Source organism: Mus musculus, chromosome 5, assembly GCF_000001635.26.
Source record: "Mus musculus strain C57BL/6J chromosome 5, GRCm38.p6 C57BL/6J".
Classification (NCBI taxonomy): Eukaryota; Metazoa; Chordata; class Mammalia; order Rodentia; family Muridae; genus Mus; species Mus musculus.
Genome location: NC_000071.6, coordinates 36,600,245 through 36,618,835, shown reverse-complemented (window position 1 = coordinate 36,618,835; position 18,591 = coordinate 36,600,245). Strand labels below are relative to the sequence as shown.

The 18,591-nt window shown below is 45.7% G+C and overlaps 1 protein-coding gene across 12 annotated transcripts in view; it reads left to right on the top strand.

Annotated features, from left to right (window-relative positions):
* D5Ertd579e (DNA segment, Chr 5, ERATO Doi 579, expressed) overlaps positions 1–18,353 on the top strand; it is a 96,250-nt gene extending 77,897 nt beyond the window's left edge. For 4 of the 12 annotated variants that reach the window (XM_011240744.3, XM_011240743.2, XM_011240746.3 and 1 more), the window contains 6 exons: positions 12–117; positions 2,302–5,590; positions 6,890–6,958; positions 10,790–10,898; positions 14,228–14,325; positions 16,033–18,171. In XM_011240744.3, the coding sequence (XP_011239046.1) occupies positions 12–117; positions 2,302–5,590; positions 6,890–6,958; positions 10,790–10,898; positions 14,228–14,325; positions 16,033–16,212 (3,851 nt within the window). In that variant the 3' untranslated portion in view covers positions 16,213–18,171. Of the gene's footprint in view, positions 1–11; positions 118–2,301; positions 5,591–6,889; positions 6,959–10,750; positions 10,899–14,227; positions 14,326–16,032 lie in introns of all 12 variants that reach the window. The other 8 variants (XM_006503992.3, XM_030254575.1, XM_011240742.2 and 5 more) reach the window with 7 other exon arrangements.
* The last annotated feature ends 238 nt before the right edge of the window (positions 18,354–18,591 follow it).

Below are 18,591 nucleotides of genomic sequence, written 5' to 3'. Positions count from 1 at the left end.
TCTTATAACAGAAGAGAAGATTCACAAAAAGTTAGAAGGTTCTCCTTCTCCAGAGGAAGAATTGTCCCCTACAGCAAAAGATCAAGTGGAAATGTATGTAAGACTCCTCAGTCTGAAGTATGTATTGTTAAAACCAGTCTCGCTACTGCCACATGGTTTCCATTTCTGTCATCTCTATGATTTCTTAATTTAGGAAATGCATGAATGCTTAGGTGCTTCATTCATAGTGAGAGTGCAAAAGTGAGTAAAACAGTCTGATTGCCTAATGTGTCTGCAGTCAGTGTTTGTGAATGAAGGAAACAGGATGGCTGCTGTTTCCTGAAGCACTTGCCGCGCATTCAGACTGACACAGAGTCTTTGAGGCAGCTGAGAGAGCTCATGACATTCCCTCTCCACAGACGAGAGCTGGTGTACCTTATCCCACAGAGGACCTGGCCAGACTTGGTCCCTGTGTCTTTAGTTCCTCCCTTGTGAGTGATTAATAGCACTGTCATCTCTACTATAAACAGACTTCCTTGCTAGACATTTTATTTTAATCTTTTGAATCTCTACCGAAGAAAAAAATTGCAGTCATTTGGTTCCATTGTAAGTGTGACATTCTCAGTAGAGATTAGGAACAGAATAAAAAATACAAAACAGTGCATTAATCAGTTTAATGTCAATTACATGTGGAAGTGATAATATAATACTAATAAGTTATTAGAATTAATTTCACCAGTTTCTTCTTAGACTTCTAATATGACTGCTAGATGTTGAAAATTGTGTATGGGATTAGAGAGATGATGCAGCAGTTAAGAGCACTTGCTGCTCTTCCAGTTCCCAGCCCTGTGTTAAGTGGCTCACAACCACTTGCCACTCCAGCTCCAGGGAATTCATTGCTTTCTTCTGGCCTTTTTGTCTAATCTCACACACAGGCAACATGCACTCTCTCTCACACACACACACACACACACACACACACACACACACACACAAATAAAAATAATTTTTTAAGAGAAAATTACCTATAAAGCTTTTAATAATTTGTACTATACATAGCTTTACTACAGATAGTCACAATGAATACCTTTGTAAACATAGCCCTTGCCACTTAGTGGGTGGCCTTAATGTCTGGAAGAGCAATACCCTAGAGGCAGCATAGCTTTCGACATCCTTTGGGGGATCTATTTTGCTCTCAAATCTTCAGCAATTGCTATTTTTTTCTAGCAAGTTTCTTTCTGTGGTATTCTAAGCATGTTTAGGGGTTATGGTCCAATCAGGCTTCCATCCTGGAGCATAGCATGTGTGTAGGTCTCACTTCTCACTGTTCACTAAACCCAGCTGTGATCCCTGACTCTGATTGCACCAGCATCCTCACTTAAGACCAATTGGATGTAACCATCCCACCATTCCTGAGCCTGCGTAAATGCCGAGTTCCATGCTGTTGCCCTGATAGTCTATCAGGAACAAGGGCATGGAGTGGGTGATGATCTGACTCGTTTCTTGTCCTTTACTCCTGCTTCTGAGGTGAACTCTTCTTGTTCCTGCTTGGAGCCACTGCAGGGTTATATAACGGCCTAGGGGAGCCTAGAAAGTAAGCAGGAGAGCAGGGCCAGACTTGGGGAAATGGCTATAGAGCTGTAGTCCCGAATCATCTGCTCAGTGACTTTCAGTAACACTTATTTCCACTATTCACTACTGTGAGGTTCTTATGTGTTCACTATTTTAGAGGGAGGAAAAAGACTCAAATATCAAATAGTGAGTTTAATGTCACAAGCATTGTAAGTGGCCAAGATGAAATTCAAGTTCAGACATGTCCTATTAGCCTAGTACATTCTTCCTATTACATTGTTTTGTCATTTCTTCCTAGATGAAATTGAAGCTTTGCTTTGATGACAGATCTTAGATATTTTTCATAGTATTTGCATAGTGCCTCTCACAGTCCAAGCAGTGCTAAAGTGCTTGGTCTGGGGGACTAATTTTTTTGTTGTTGTTGTTTTTTGAGACAGGGTTCCTCTGTGTAGCCCTGGCTGTCCTGGAACTCACTTTGTAGACCAGGCTGGCCTCGAACTCAGAAATCTGCCTGCCTCTGCCTCCAGAGTGCTGGGATTAAAGGCGTGCACCACCACGCCCAGCTGGGGGACTAATTTTAATGCACAGCACTGTTTACTGTTTGGTAATTCGTTTCAAATTCTTGCTTCCTTGATGGTGTGATTGCTGACATTAGTGAGCTAAGGCACTGCCTCTCAGGCTGACGTTGCTGTCTGTGTAATGGTGACTGTAAAGTGTGCCTTGCTTATGAACTCTTGCTCTGTTTTGCAGGTACTATGAAGCATTTCCACCACTGTCTGAGAAACCGGTTTGCCTGCAAGAGATCATGACCGTGTGGAACAAGTCCAAACCCTGTTCTTACTCTAGCTCCTCGTCATCATCCACAGTCCCACCAGCAAGCACGGATACATCTTCTCCAAAGGACTGCAACAGTGAGAGTGAAGCCGTCAGAGAGAGAAGCAGTGTCGCCTCTGTCCCCATGCATGAGAAAGCCCAGAGCAGGAGCAGACACGAGAAGGAGAGCAAGCTGAGCAGTAGCACCATCGAAGAAAAGCCTGCCTTTTACAAAAGGCAGATCCGACACAAACCTGAAGGGAAGACGCGCCCTCGCTCATGGTCATCTGGCTCTAGTGAAGCAGGTTCAAGTTCAAGTGGTAACCAAGGAGAGTTAAAAGCATCCATGAAGTATGTTAAAGTCAGACACAAGGCACGAGAAATTCGAAACAGAAAAGGGCGGAATGGGCAAAACAGGCATTCACTGAAGCATTGTGGAAAGGCAGAGAGAGGAGTCCATGCAGGCAGTGGTGGCAGCAGCAGCAGCAGCAGCAATGGGTCCATCAGGCAGCTGTGCAAGCGGGGTAAAAGACCAGCAAAGGAGACGGGAAGGAGCGACTCTGGGAACACTGCAGTGAAAGACCTGTATGTGGACAGCAGAAACAACAAAGAGTACAAGGAAGAGCCCCTGTGGTACACAGAGCCCATTGCTGAGTATTTTGTTCCTTTGAGTAGAAAAAGCAAACTAGAGACCACATACCGAAACAGGGAAGATACAAGTACTCTGACAGCAGAGGCAGTGGAAGACTTGTCTGACTCTGTGCGTGGTCTGTGTATCAGTAACAGTAATATCCACAGAACATACCTCGCAGCAGGTACTTTCATTGATGGTCATTTTGTAGAAATGCCTGCAGTTATAAACGAGGATATTGACCTCGCTGGGACCTCATTATGTTCTCTACCAGAGGACAATAAGTATCTGGATGATATTCATCTATCAGAACTAACACACTTCTATGAAGTGGATATTGATCAATCCATGTTGGATCCTGGTGCCTCAGAAACAATGCAAGGAGAAAGTCGGATTTTGAATATGATTCGACAAAAAAGCAAGGAGAATACAGATTTTGAGGCAGAATGTTGCATAGTGTTAGATGGTATGGAGTTGCAAGGGGAACGTGCAATATGGACAGATTCTACCAGCTCTGTGGGTGCTGAGGGCTTCTTCCTGCAAGACCTTGGCAATCTGGCTCAGTTTTGGGAGTGTTGTTCATCTAGTTCTGGTGATGCTGATGGAGAGAGTTTTGGAGGAGACTCTCCAGTTAGACTCTCTCCTATCTTGGACAGCACGATGCTCAGTTCACACATACTTGCTGGCAATCAAGAGCCCTTTTCCAATATTAATGAAGGATCTGGTATAAACTCTTGTTTTTCAGTATTTGAAGTGCAATGCAGTAATTCTGTTTTACCATTTTCTTTTGAAACACTCAACTTGGGAAGTGAACATGCAGATTCTAGTGCTAATATGCTGGGGAAAACACAGTCTAGATTGCTCATATGGACCAAAAATAGTGCCTTTGAAGAAAACGAACACTGTTCTAATCTTTCAACAAGAACTTGTAGTCCGTGGTCCCATTCGGAAGAAGCACGCTCAGACAATGAGACACTAAACATTCAGTTTGAAGAATCGACACAGTTTACTGCAGAAGATATTAATTATGTGGTTCCCAGAGTCTCGTCAGATTTTGTAGATGAAGAGCTTCTAGATTTTTTGCAGGATGAAACTTGCCAGCAAAACAGTAGAACTTTAGGAGAAATTCCTACATTAGTTTTCAAAAAACGATCTAAGCTAGAATCTGTGTGTGGTATTCAGCTAGAACAAAAGGCAGAAAGCAAGAACTTTGAAACTACACATGCATGTAGTGAAAGCAGTCCACATGGAGATGGCTACAGCTCAGGGGTTATTAAAGACATTTGGACAAAGATGGTAGGTAGGAGTTCTGTGGCTGCAGTAGAGACAGAAAGAACTGGGGAGGAATTGTTTTCCACAGATGTAAATAACTACTGCTGCTGTTTGGATACTGAGGCGAAGATGGAAGCCCTTCAAGAGCCTAGTAGGGCTGTGCAGAGATCAGAGTATCATCTCTGGGAGGGACAGAAGGAGAACATGGAGAAGAGAGCATTTGTCTCTAGTGAGCTGTCCAAGGTGGATGGTGGCGATTACACCACACCCTCTAAACCTTGGGATGTGGCCCAAGATAAGGAGAACACATTCATTCTTGGAGGAGTTTATGGAGAGCTCAAAACATTCAACAGTGATGGGGAGTGGGCAGTTGTACCACCTGGTCACACAAAAGGGAGCTTGCTACAGTGTGCAGCCTCTGATGTGGTGACAATCGCCGGTACAGATGTCTTTATGACCCCTGGAAACAGCTTTGCTCCTGGTCACAGGCAGCTCTGGAAGCCCTTTGTGTCATTTGAACAGAGTGACATGCCGAAGAGCGGGGAAAATGGAGTAAACAAGGGGTTTTCTTTTATCTTCCATGAAGACTTGCTAGGAGCCTGCAGTAACTTTCAAGTTGAAGATCCTGGCCTTGAATACTCACTCTCTTCCTTTGACCTAAGCAACCCCTTCTCACAAGTTCTCCACGTAGAGTGTTCATTTGAACCAGAAGGGATTGCATCTTTTAGCCCCAGTTTCAAGCCGAAATCAATCCTCTGCTCTGATTCAGACAGTGAGGTTTTTCACCCCAGAATATGTGGTGTCGAAAGGACACAGTACAGGGCTATTCGAATCTCTCCCCGGACTCACTTTCGCCCGATTTCTGCATCTGAACTATCCCCTGGAGGAGGAAGTGAGTCAGAATTCGAATCTGAAAAAGATGAAGCGAGTGTTCCCATTCCTTCCCAAGTTGATGTATTTGAAGACCCACAAGCAGATCTCAAACCTTTAGAGGAAGATGCAGAGAAAGAAGGTCACTACTATGGAAAGTTAGAGCTTGAGTCTGGGAAGTTCCTGCCCAGGTTAAAAAAATCTGGAATGGAGAAGAGTGCTCAGACATCACTGGATTCCCAGGAGGAGGCAACTGGGATTCTGCCGAAACAAAATCAGTGTTTGGAATGTAACTTTAACGAATCTCTAGAAATTAATTTAGAAAGCTCAGCAGCAAACTGTAAAATAATGACACAATGTGAGGAAGAGATGAGTGAGTTTTGCAGTTGCAAAGCAGGTTGTCAGTTCCCTGCTTGTGAAGATAATCCAGTTTCTTCAGGACAATTGGAAGAGGTATGTGTCAGTATTGAATAAGGGGTTTGATCAGACATTAATGAAAGGCAGCCTTATCAGACAAGAAAAGTGGGACTGGATTACTAGGAGATTAATCTTAAAGAATTTGAACTTAGAAGTCTTAGTTTACATTTAAGGACTTAAAATGGATTTGCTGTTTACAAATTTGAAGTAAATAATTGACTCTGCATGGAAAAGACGTACTAACTCTCAGGATGCGAAGTTCTTGTATAATATGCGTGCAGTGTGGATAAAAACGTAAGGCCTGGTGTAAGCATTTTCTCGTTCAGAGTCAGGGAGCCAGAATGTAGCTGTGAGTAAAGAATGCTGGTCAGTTTTATTATAGTTGTGTATTCCATGTAAAATACTTTACATCTGGACACCATTCTCAGACGTGCATTGTGGTTCATGTGTAAAGGGACCAAGTGAAGGGACCCGTCTTCTTGGTGCTCATTGAGAATGGGCTCTGGGTGGGGAGTTTCGTGTGGACCTGCTCGGTGATGTTAGTGTCAGCAGTTTTGTTAATGGAGTCATCATTCCCCTTGAATGTGTTTCTAGGAAGTCCCTTGAAGTTAAATTGGCTGTACCAGAGCAGACACAGCAATAAGCTGTTCCACCGAAAAGAGCAGAGCTGCCTGCCCACTTTATTTGATGATTAGTTGATATAGCAGTGCCTGGCTTTTTTCCAGAAGCAGGTTGTTAAACAGTGTTGGAGGCAGTCTCAAGTCAGAGCCACCTGATGCAGATGGATATGTGTGTCCTTCCTCTCATCCACCCTGCTTACCGGCTCCCACGCATCCTGTGAGGCCCTCAGATCTACCTCCTTCATGGATACCTCCCTACATCCTGTTCAGTCCTCATCCCACCTCATATCAGAATTAATTTCTCCCTTTTCTTAATTTACCTGCACTCTCAGCCTCTTTTTGTAATTGCATTTTCTGTCTCATGAGTTCCTTGCCTTTTTGCCTTTACCTTTTTCTTTGGGGGAGGAGGGTGGTACTTGGCTATTGGCTTCTGTAGCTGGGAACTGGGCACTGAATCATTGGAGGCAGGGTACCTAGAAGTACAACTGCTTGCCTTTGGATAGTTGCAAGAGCCTCAGGGGAACTTGAAGACTGCTGCTCTAGTTAGCATGCACCTTGGTCTATAAAAGGCCAGATTTAACCCCATTGAATCCCTGAAATCTGAATTGTTAAGGAAAACCCAGCAATGTTGTTAGCCTTTATGTGTTGTTGTGTTGCCCCCCCATTTCCCTCCTTAAATGTTCCTTTATGTACTTTGTATTTCACCTGGTTCCAGATTGGGAAGAAAGAAAATGAGGAAAGAAGCAAGATTCTACCTACTACTACCATATTCCTTCGCTTTCTAGTATGTTGATGTATTTCCGTGTTCTCAGATTTGGGTATCCTTTCCTTTCCTTCCTTCCTTCCTTCTTCCTTCCTTCCTTTCTTTCTTTCTTTCTTTCTTTTTTTTTCTTTTTCTTTTTTTCTTTTTTTTTTTTGAGAGGTCTAGCTTGCTGCAGACTTGTGGGGACATCTTGAGAGTATGGGTGCTGTCATGCTGTTAGTATCACTGCATCACTGCAGTTGGAGCTCACTTCATAGGCTGGCTTGAGGAACAGTGTTGAGAGTGGCTTGAAGGAACAGTTTGTGACCAGGCTGAGGCTAGGACCTGTGTCTTATCTACCCATTGTAATGTCCAGGTCAGTTATGAGGAGTTCCTAAGACTGGCTCCACTTAGGCAAAGGCCTTCTGTTTCAGTGCAAGAAAATAAAAATAGAGGATTTTCCTTAGAATTACCAGTTAGGACCTTGGAAAGAATTGGGTTTATTTCAAAGTTGAGTCAAATTGGGCAGACATGATTTGGATTCCTATTATGTGCCTATCACTAAGGGGAGAGCCCTAATGTGTGCGGTGCCATCCTTGTCTGTGAGAAGTTCAGTCTAGACAAGAAGCCCAATTTGTAAATCCATCTCTCATCTGAAATGGGCTGTTCCTATGAAATTACACGAGGGCATACTCACAGTGATGGCTCCTCTCACCAGCCCTCTGGTAGTACTGGCTGTGGTAAATCCATCAAAAGTACTTTCTGCATGGTATATTTCCCTTTTAATGGCCTTTATTGTAATCACCCTTCCTTTTATTTCTCATATACTGTTCCCTGTAAGGTTTCGCCTCAGTTTCCTTATCTTCTAGGACATCAGGGCCAGTGTAGTTGTGGGTGAGGTGGTAGGTGGAGCAGTTGCAATGAGCCCTGGAGCTGTGGGAACCTCACCAGAGCCCTCCTGGGGTGTAGACACTGCAAGTGTTTTGAACACACCTGGATGTGTAGGAGCAGAAGGAGGGGCCATGGAGCAGAAGGCCAGGTTGAGAACCTGAGCTGCAGGTGTGTTGGTCGGGTACTGGTCATCCAGTTATAGCTAAAGGCAAAAACTAGCACAGAAAGCGCACCCCCTGTGTCTCTTGCACAGAAATATGGCTCGGGTGTCCTCTTCTCTTGGGCTTTTAATTGCCTGCTTAAGGCCAAGCCCTTTGAACATAGAAAGCCATATTCTTAGTCCCTGTCTTTAAGGACCTTGCAGTCTTGTTCAGGAGATGAACTCGTTTTATACCAGGAGTGTTACACTGTAAAGGTCAGAAGCTCTGGAGGTGGGAGAGGTAGCAAAGGTCACTCTGGCTTGTGGCACACATCCTTCCTGGCCCAGTTTGTCAGTGTCATCCTACCAGACAGCCAGAGACTGGTTTCCTCACCTGATAGCTAGGAATGTTTAAACTTCAAAAAGAGACTGACCCAGTCCCATAGTGAGGAGCAGACAGCACTCTCCTGGCTCCGAGCCTCCGGAAGAAGAAGGACCAGTGGAAAGGGGCACTGGACCCCCATGAAAGGAAACCTTCCTTTTCAGCAGAAATAGACTGGTTAGTGGGAGTGTGAACGATGGAGTCTTTATCCCCTGACTGCCAGCTTCTGAAGAACTTCCAAGAATTGCTAAACCATCTGTGGTCAGTCTTTTTGGATGTAGTTTGTGCCTTCCCTCCCTTTCATTGTCCTGGTCATTGCATGTGTGGAGTGCCCTCTGCCCAGTGCTGTTGCAGGTGCTGGAGTCATCAGCTGTGAGCCTGTGAGAAGTTCTCCTGCAGGCTTGGGGCTAACAGCAAACATGCTAGGTTAATGCTGTGTGAGGGTATAAATAAGCACTTGAAGAAAGACAGAGCACTGGATGAGACACTGAGTGGATGGAGAGTGCTGGAAGCAGCTTGCTTTGTTAAGTAAGGAGCCAGGCGGGCTTTCTCCCAGAGCTCCCTTTGAGTATGTACCTGGGCAGAAGCAGCTTCTGTGGACGGTAGGACTCTGTTCTGCCTTTTCCCAGTTCTTTCTGTCCTTCTCTTGTGTCCCATCCCCTGGCTCTATCTCAGGCTGGCCTTGAACTCACTATGTAACTAAGGGGTTACGTTGAGTTTGTGGTCCTCCTGCCTCTCCTCAATATTCTTTATATTCATTGAGTTAAAACATTAAACAGCCTCAGATGAGTGAACTGTTGTGGAGTTTGCTATGCTCCCCAAAAGCTGGGAATAACTGAGTGGAAAGGTGCTATGAAATTGTGCATGCGTATGGAATATGGATGGCTGCTGCAGTATAAAGAAGATAAGTCTTAGCCATAGGAATTGGCACCCAAATGGGAGATTCAGAAAGGACTCCTCAAATAATGCAGACTCTTGCCTTAGAGCCACAGCAGAGTGAAGAGAGGACTTGATGTGCTCTGGAATCAGAGACATCCTGGGAGCCAGTTTCTGTAGTTTGTAAACAGAGTGCTCTGCCTAGAGATGCAGAGATAACCCAGATAACAGTCTTGTCCTTAAACTTCCAGGGCTCTCACATCTGACCACATCTTGGTGTGTACCCAGCTCCTGGGTGGTGTCTTGACTGGTCAAACCTGTTCCCCTCACCACACCTATCTTTGATTGACTTTGTGTCTCTTTCATTTCACAAGGGGATTAGAAAGTAGCACAGTTAATCATTCAGATAAGAACTCAGCAACCTGCTGCCTCCTGTATATTCAGAGGTACTATAGGGTAATAGAGAAGATACCTCTGGCCCCTCTCCCTTGCTGCTGCCTGCCTTAAGGAGTGCCAGCTCATGTCCCAGAGTACAGAAGGCCTTCACATGTTGCAAATTGGTATCAGGACCTGGTAGTTACTTTTACTGCAGACCTCGTACACTGCTGGCTGGCTTCATTTGTATTTACTTCAGCCTTCAGAGAACCTTGAGCAGTACTTGTGTTTAGTAGACCGGTCATACAGGGAATAAGAAAGGCTAATTAACTACTCTGGGCATACAGTACAATTTTCTTTCAGTTCTAAATTTGGAACTATTTCTGAAAAGTCATATTAAATGAAAATAAAGGTTTAAAATGTATTCCCCATTTAATTCCCAATATATTCCCATGTAATTCTTAACTTATTAGATAATGCAATTTTAGACCCATAAAATAATTTATAGTTCAAACCACAACAAAAACCCTTTAGAAAATATATGATTGTTAGCTCTTGAAACAGTTAAGGTTTTGAACTTGGACAAATGATGTCATGGAATTGTACACAGTTCACAGGCATTCTGGCAAGAGCACAACATAAGGACTGGGGAGGCAGGGAAATGGAGAGCCAGGCTTTGCTCTGGGGAACTGTTGGCAGGCCTCTCAGGCCCAGTGAAGAAGGGGGCCTTCACCAGCGTACCAGGATGCATTTGTCAACAGAAGTTGCCTGTGAGGTTCATGACCACTCCAAGGACTGGTTGGTCACCAGTGATAGCTTCTGTAACCTGTTCTCGCTGTCTAGAGGGAGAGCAGGGTCTGAGCAGCCTTAAACATTCTACTTGGAAGGGTGGAGCCGCTCTCTCCACAGCACCTCAGGCTCAGGCCTCAGTCTACCTGTTGCACTTCAGTAGGCCAGGAGAATTTCCTGTCTGCTGTTTTAGGTCTTGTAAGAGGTTCTGTCAAGATTTTTGTTCCACTTAGAGTTGAAGTACTTCTTACGGTTCCCTTTATTTACAGTAAGGCCTTTTTCCTGTACAACAAAAAACTTTAGATTTTTTTTTTTAACTCACCAATCTAAAGGCACTAGGTATGTAGTGCTTCAATAATTCTTAAAATTTTCTATTCTGAAGGTTTATAAACATGCTCTGTGTTTGGCTTCATCTAAACAGTTTCCTGTACTGAACACTGATGTGCAAGAAGTAACAAGAAATCAAGAAAAGCAGAGCTGGTGGGAAAAAGCTTTGTACTCTCCCCTTTTCCCCACGTCAGAGTGTGAAGGTAAGGAGACTGTGCCATTATTCTGTTCACATTTCTAGTTCACCGAGAGCAACGGGTTCTTTAGGTATGAATACAGTCCAGAAAACACCAAAAAAGTTCCTATGGCCAGCACTTTGTAAGACCCTAGGGACACCTAGGTGATTGCAAATTGGACCCTGCTCTTAAACCTTGATATATATGATATCTTGATGAGATATGTATAACCATCTTGACCATAGAGAAGGGAGTCCTCAAGGCAATCTTTGTGCAAAGAAGGTCACAGGGTGTGAGGCAGGTTAGAAGAACCATGTCCTATCAGGCTTAGCTATTTTGAAGGTGAACCAGAAAGTCTGATGAGAAAGAGCCTACATGTATGAGAACCTGGCTTCTGGCTCCAGTTTGGTGTGCATTGAGGGATGGCTGTGGGAAAGACTTGTTTGCAGGGTGTTCAGGTCAGATGTGTGCTGGAAGACTTGTAGCAACAACAGAGACAAAATTTAAGCTGGAGAGTTAGGTGATGGGAATAGGATGGGGAGATTCTGTAGTGGTCGCACCTGCCCTGAGCCTGCAGTGTGAGCAGTAGGAAGGAGTTAGGCTCTAGAGCAGTGGTTCTCAGACTGAGTTAGGAAGTACAAGGCAATCATTTTATGGTTGGGGTCACCACAACGTGAGGAACCGTTAAAGGGTGGCAGCATTAGGAAGGCTGAGAACCATTGAGCTAGAGAGAAGGTGAGGAAGATGTCAGGGCCATGGAGTATCCACCCAACCTCCTGAGTGATCCATCTAGAAGCTGGATGAGTTTCAGACAGGTGCAGCTAACAGTCCAAGTCAGACCCCCATAGCTGTGCCTCAGAAGCTCCTCTGCATAAAGAGTGAGGACAGGAAGAGGTCTATCACCATGTAGCAAAGATGCTACTTCCTTGGGGATGATTTTTAGAAGCACTGCCTCAGTTTGGTTCACTGTGTCATTCGTTAGTAGGAGCCAGTTCCAGTTCAGCTCTGCATCTTGGATATGCAGTCTGTTGTTGGCAGGAGCCAGTGAATGGATATAATGCTTTTGTATGTGTATGCGAAATGCTGCATAGGGAAGCTTGGTGGAGACGAAATGGTAGCCAGCCTTCTGAGTGACAGCTGTGAGTTTAATCCTTGGGAAGCTCCCTAAACAGTGACAGTATGAAGTACTCTTTCTGTTGCCTCACATGGAGGCTATGCAGGAGGATAACTAGCTGTTCACCCCCTCGAAAGGATAGGCATTCCTGAAGCTTCTAGTATTAGAAATGGTTAGTAATCAACATGTGCTGCTCTGGACACTGGCTAACTAGAACTCTGAGTATCCCACGGGAGAAAGACTGTCTCCTTGTTGAGTTGGCAGAGGAGACAGGGTGTGTCCTGCTGAGAACCCTGCCCTGTGTACTTCTGTGTATATGTGTCTCTGATCAAAGTGCTGCTCTGGGGATGTATAAACACACTGGCTGCCCGTCCTGGATGTGTGTCTTCTCAGTGGGCCTGGAGGCAGAGCACAGACCACAGCAGCTGGGATTGGAGGAGCAGTATGGGGCGGGGCACAGGTAGCGTGCTGAGGAGTGTGGTAGAGACTGCAGAGGGCTTGGTGGTGTTCTCCAGTGCTTACTCTGGCTGTGGTGTGCTTGGAAGCTTAGTTGCTATTGGCATGCATTGTCCAGTCTCTGTAGAGTGAGCCCTTTGGGGAGCTGCACAGACTGTGATGGGGGAGCAAGGCTAGCTGGAGCCTTGTGCCTCTGTGGGTAACTGCTGGGTTTCGTTGCTCTGTTGTTGTCTGCATTTGTAAAAGGAAGCCATCCCTATTGGGATGATAGTGAGGAATAAAGATGCCTCTTCAGCAGGCAAGGTGCCTGTAACTGTAACCCACATGCAGTGATTGCTCAACAAACTATAGCTGTCACTGGGAGCATTAATAAGCCCATGGGATGAGCTCAGTATGATTCTTAGCCAAACCCCTGAGTGGAGGTGTGAAGATGAACATAGCATTTCTCAACCAGAAAAGAGCCACCTTCCCTTGCACAGTCTCTCTTCGGGCCCTGCTGTGTGTATGGAGTGAATGGGATGAAATGAGGCCACTCGAGCTCAGTGGCCTCCCAGCCGCCCAGAACCCATGTTCCAGTTGGTGGCTATAGAAAATGTTGCTGTACCTGTCCACTTCTCACATAGCACCTCTTTGAAGAGAATGATGTTGCTTCTGTTTTAAAGAGGTTGGGTATGTGGCTTGGAGAGTCATGTCACAAGTTAGAACCTGGCATCTATTATGGCTCTTGTCACTCCAAGCCAGGATTATTCAAGTAATGCCCAGGACTGATAGGTTATGAAGAATATCCACATGGCAAGCAAAGTCTGCACTTGGTGCCCAAGAGTATAGCACTCACTAAGGCTGGCCTTGTCTTCTGTGACTCGGGCACATGGGAGCCGGAGCACCCATTGACACCTGTGGTATAACACTATCGAGCAGAGATGCTAAAGGATCAGCATTTCTGAGCTCTGTCGGAGCCAGGTGTGAACTAGCTGGTTGGAGTCTCCATCCTTCTCTCTGACTCCATCACAGCTATCTTCTTCTTGGGTCAGTGGACAAGAGGCTAGGCTAAACCAAGACTAGGTTCAGCACAGGGGCTGTGCTCAGGAGTCACCTGGAAACTTCTCAGAAGGACTGATGGTCAATCTCCTGAGGCATAGGCTTCTCCAAGTTCCTTAGGTGGCTAAATATTATAGTGCATAGATAAAACACAGTTGAAGCTGCTGCTGATTGGATTCCTCCAACTCCAGTCCACATTGCCTTCTCATTCTGTGAGCCTTGGCTAACTGGACCATGAGCCTCCATGTGCACAGGTGTTAACAGGCCCGTGGGCATGCTGTTGAGTTAGAACAGGCCAGCTAGTGACCTGCTTTGCTTTCTCATTGGGCTGCCTGTCTGGAACCTCTGCTGTTCCATGAGCATATCTGTGGTGCATTGACCGTCACCCTCCACTTGACACTCATTCTTGAGAGCATGGGTCTTATAGTCTTTTCCCCTGTGGCCCAGGACCATTACATCATAGATCTGTGTAAATATTTGTTGAATTGTTGAGACAATGTTTTACAGTAGAGTATGCTTATGCTGGCCTGGTTTTTATTATTCATTACATACTTGTGGCTGAAGTTTTCAGCTAGTGTCATGTTTTCTCATACACTTCAGACTGGCTGTGCTTTCAATGACAACCTAAACCTCCAGAGGGTGGGGAGGCCTAGCTTTTCAGTGAGGTGAAACAAGGGTGTGTGTTTCAACTGTCTTAATTGAATTTCCCCCTTTCCCTCTTTTCCCTTCTCCATTCAAAATGGTTAAGAATGTTATACAAATGCCAAGGGAGAGAATGGTATAGAAGAATGTCCAGATGCTAAAGAGACACCCAGTCGTGAAGAGCGTCTGTTAGATTTTAATAGGGTAAGTGGACTGTCCTCCTCCCTTCCATTCTAGTCACACACTTGAGGGTCCTGTGACCCACCCCTGGCCCATGTTCCCAGATCCTGAGTGTTGCCTTTCTCCTCTTGGCCCTTTTTTTTGGATCTGCCTAACCCTAACCACAAGCCCCAACCATTTGCCAGACCTTCATGAACAGCCCCTAACGTCCCCACTGACACTACACTGCTGGCACAGGGGGTCTTAAATGCTGTACTAAGCTGTTGTTTCTTGTTCAGTCCTGGGCAGCATTTTCCTTCCAGTATACTTTTCCAACCTGTGTGGGACAGACCCTGTGCCCTTTCTGTGCTCTTGTGTACTCTCTGGGTGGAATCGCACCATCCCAGACACTTATGTCTCCCCAACATGCCTGTGAGTACCATGAAGGCATTCAAGACCTTGACCTACTTTTAGCTCAGACTCAAGCCTTCCACTGTTAGGCAAGTTAAGACCAGTGAATTGAAGGAAACCTGTTTTCTTCTCAGAGTTATCAATGTTAGCTCAAGCTCTGTAAGAATTTTCCAAAGCACCATATAGTGCTAATCCCACTGACTTACCAGTTTGTGTTAACATGTCCAAGCCCACATGTAAGGCCTCCCCATAGCCTTCCTCCCTCAGGGTCTCTCTTTACCTGTCTCTTCCTCTCACCTCTGCCCAGTGTCTGCCAGCCTGTTATTGTATCTCACCTCCACTTTCCATCCATTTCTTTATTCCACACCATCTTTTCCACTGCTACTCCTCAACAGCAGCCACAGCTTTTCTTGTCCTTGCGTCTGCTTGTCCTTGACAATTAGTGCCATTCTGCAAGACAGTGACCTAAAAACACCCCTGTGCACACTCATTCTTGGCACACTCATCTATTTGCAGAGTACAAAATGGAGGTATGTGGAGATGGAGCATAGGGCTGCGTACCCCAACAGTCTGGCTGTGGGATCCGTGCTCCCATGGCTGTGCACTTGGAAGGTTCCCTCCATGCCCGGAAGCCTTGTGTGCTTTGCTCTCACATAGCTTTTCTGTGTGTCCACCTTGAGCTCAGAAACAGGGACTGTGATGGGGTGATGCTAATGGTGGATATTGTGATGCACTGGGAAATAGTGTTAGTTGCTGTAACTGATGAAAGGGCTACCATTGCCGTCGAGTATTTTGGGGCTCCAGATGCCAGCCTTCCTATAAACACAAGAAGATGCTCTATACCACACTTGATGATCCTGGCACTGCTGTGCAGAGCACCAGCCGTTGCTCAGGAGTGCCACCTTCTGGAGCGCTCTGCCCCTGTTCAGAGTGCCCCTTAACCAGTATCCTCATGTCTATAGTATGAAGCTTTGTCCTTTGGTTTGTTTGTCTGCTGGAACTGTGAGCCCCTGTGCATTACCATGTCTGTTTACTTAGGGGAGCCTGGGCAACGCTTCATGGGCTACCCTGAACCAGGTATTCAAAGACTTGCTGAGAGTTAAGGAGTCCCATTGTCCTACCCTAGTGTGGCACATAGATTCTTGTGGCTAGATGTGCAGAATTAGGATTGGACCCTTCAAGGGCAAAGAAGAGATGCCTCTGAAACAGTGCGACTTCACGTTTTTATAGATTTCTATAGGAGATATCAGTGATTGCTACTTCATCTGTCTATGAATAGGATCAGCCTTTGGGGGGATTGTCTGATTTTTGGTGTATTGAAAATTGTTTCTTGAATTGTAGGTGTCTTCTGTTTATGAAGCAAGATGCACAGGAGAGAGAGGTTCTGAGACAAAACCAAATGGCCTCCACAGGAAGATGTGTTCCAGTGCCAGCTCTGACACGGGCGACACAGGCTCCGAAGCCGGCGGAGAGTGGGTGGGCCCCAGCAGAGAGGAGCTCTTCTCCCGAACACATCTCTGACCCTGCAGAGTAGTACCAGTCATTGAAAATGGCTGTGATGGGCAATTGCCTTGTGTGAGGCCTGTTAGTCTAAAGCAGCAACTTAGGTTTCTTCTTCAATTAACTGATCCACATCAGTGATTACCTTTCTCTTCTTGCTTATTTTAGCGTTGAGGACGGCTGTCCTGTTGAAGATTTGTTTCCAAGCTGTTAAGTTCTTGCTCTCTGAAGTAGACTAGACTGTGCTGTCCATGAGGAATGGGTGTGCATGTGCTTGTCCTAGTGCGTCCCGCTTCTGCATCGCAGCTGCAGGCCTCCCTCTGGCGGCTGTGTCGCCATCACCTTGTCAGCACCGTGGCGACAACCGCCACCGTCCAGAGACTCTAGCTCTGTTCTCTGAGCCAGGAGATCAGTCCTCCCCTGCAGTGGGTCAGGGCCTTGCTGAAGGAGGAGGGAAGCATGGTGACTCATCTGCAGGCTCATTCAGAAGATCTCATGGACATTGCTGTAGGAACACAAGGGTGTGCTTTAGAGACTTACAGAATACTGTGCTTTCTCTTAGGATTCCCCTAAAGTACCATGGAAGTTACTGTGGCTTGTGACTTTCTTGCTAGCTGAAGAAGCCAAGGATTTGAGGCCTGGGTTAGATGGGTGAGTTCTGCTACTGCAGTGTGTCCATAGCAGGCATAGTGGGGTTCTCTGAGCTGCCTCTCCAGTGCATAGTTGAGGACCTTACTTGTAAATTGTTATCTGGTGACGACACTGAACTTAATTCTCCAAGTGAACTTCAAAACATTGGACATGCAGTGAGGCCACCTCTTACCCCAAAGAAATCTTTGGCTGCTGCAGCTAGCTGCTCTCGTGGCTGTGATGTAGTGTAGCTTGTATCTCATTTTGTGTTTGAGAGAATGCTCTGGGCAAGTTCTGCTTGTGGGCTGGGGTTGGTAGAGGAACTTCCCACACACTTCCCTGTGTGATTGCTGTTCTGATTATCGACTCGTGGGACTTGGTGCAGCAGGCAGGCAGCAGGCCTCACACAGTTGCATCTAAGCGTGCTGATCACCTCGGATCTCTCTCGCAGCACTGCCACAGGTGCTAGTAGGGCCAATTGTGTAAAACCTAAACATCCAAAATGATTTTTCTCTTTTAACTAACTTGTTGTTTTTAAAAACACCTTGTCTGTGACATGAGCTCAGCATGTCCAGAACATCAGGAGTAGCGGAGAGGTCTTAAGTAGTTGAACTGGCCTCACCAGCAAGTGGGACGGCACTGGGCATGCGTGTGGCTTCTTAGCTGGGAGTGGAGCTGCCCCTCGGGCCTTGCTGGTAGTACTTGAGTTTGTTGCCTGTTTCTCAGGAACACAGGAAACACCGTGGAGCCTGTGCAGGCACTGTCGTTCTGGCTTGCTGGCTGGGGCCTCTTGCCATCTTAGGGTCTGTTTCATACAGCACATCCTGACACTGACAGTGGTGCGTGTGCGTGTGTGCATGTAGAAGGGTTCATGTTGCTCTTATTTATTTACAGGTATCAGATACATTTTATGTATTTTTTTCTTCTGGAGCTTCCTAAAATCTGATTAACATCTGCACTGAAATATAACCTATCATCAAAGGCAAAAAGGATTGGAAGTTGTAAATTCCTAAAATCAATGCCATCAAGATTACCCTAGAAATTGTTGCTATGACCAAATGGATTTCATACTCAGCCATGAGCTTGGGTGACCTGGACAGCCAATGTTTATCAGGAAAAGGCTCCAGGTGGCAAAGAAGCCTCCCTCCTCAGCTGTGGTTGTGGGGAGAGGCCCCCCACAGGGGATACGGTGGGTCATCAAAGGCAAAGGGATGACTAGATTCTGTATTTGGTTTCTTTTGTAGTAAGTGGCTGAAGCTCAGAGGCTTTGGTACAGAATTAAAGTGTGGTTTTAGTTTCTTGAATGGATGATCACAAAAAAAGCATTAAAAAAAGTTGGCAAACGCTGAAGCGCACTGTGGTATGAAGCGCGTTGCACATCCGTAGCACTGAAGTATCAGCTCCGTTCCTGGGCTGATTTTCCCCCCGTGGTTGTATTGTTCTGATTTCACGTACACCAGAGTAACTGATTTTTTTTTTGTTTTGTTTTGTTTTCTTGTGGAGTTAACACCAAATAAAAATTTCAAAAAATGTTTGTTGTTTTTATTTATCATAGCAATCTTTTAAAGTGAATAAGCAGCCTCTTCTGAACTGAGAAGAACAAGAGAGAGCCCGGTCCTTGCCTGAGGACAGTCAGCCTCCCAGAGCTGGGAGAGCAAGCAGGTCCTGTCCCTCCCTGATAGACAAGTCTTCTTCGTTGTGTTTTATTCTGGGAGGGGAAAAAGTCTCCATGTTAATGTGAATAGAGTCCATTGTACACAGAAGTCAGCA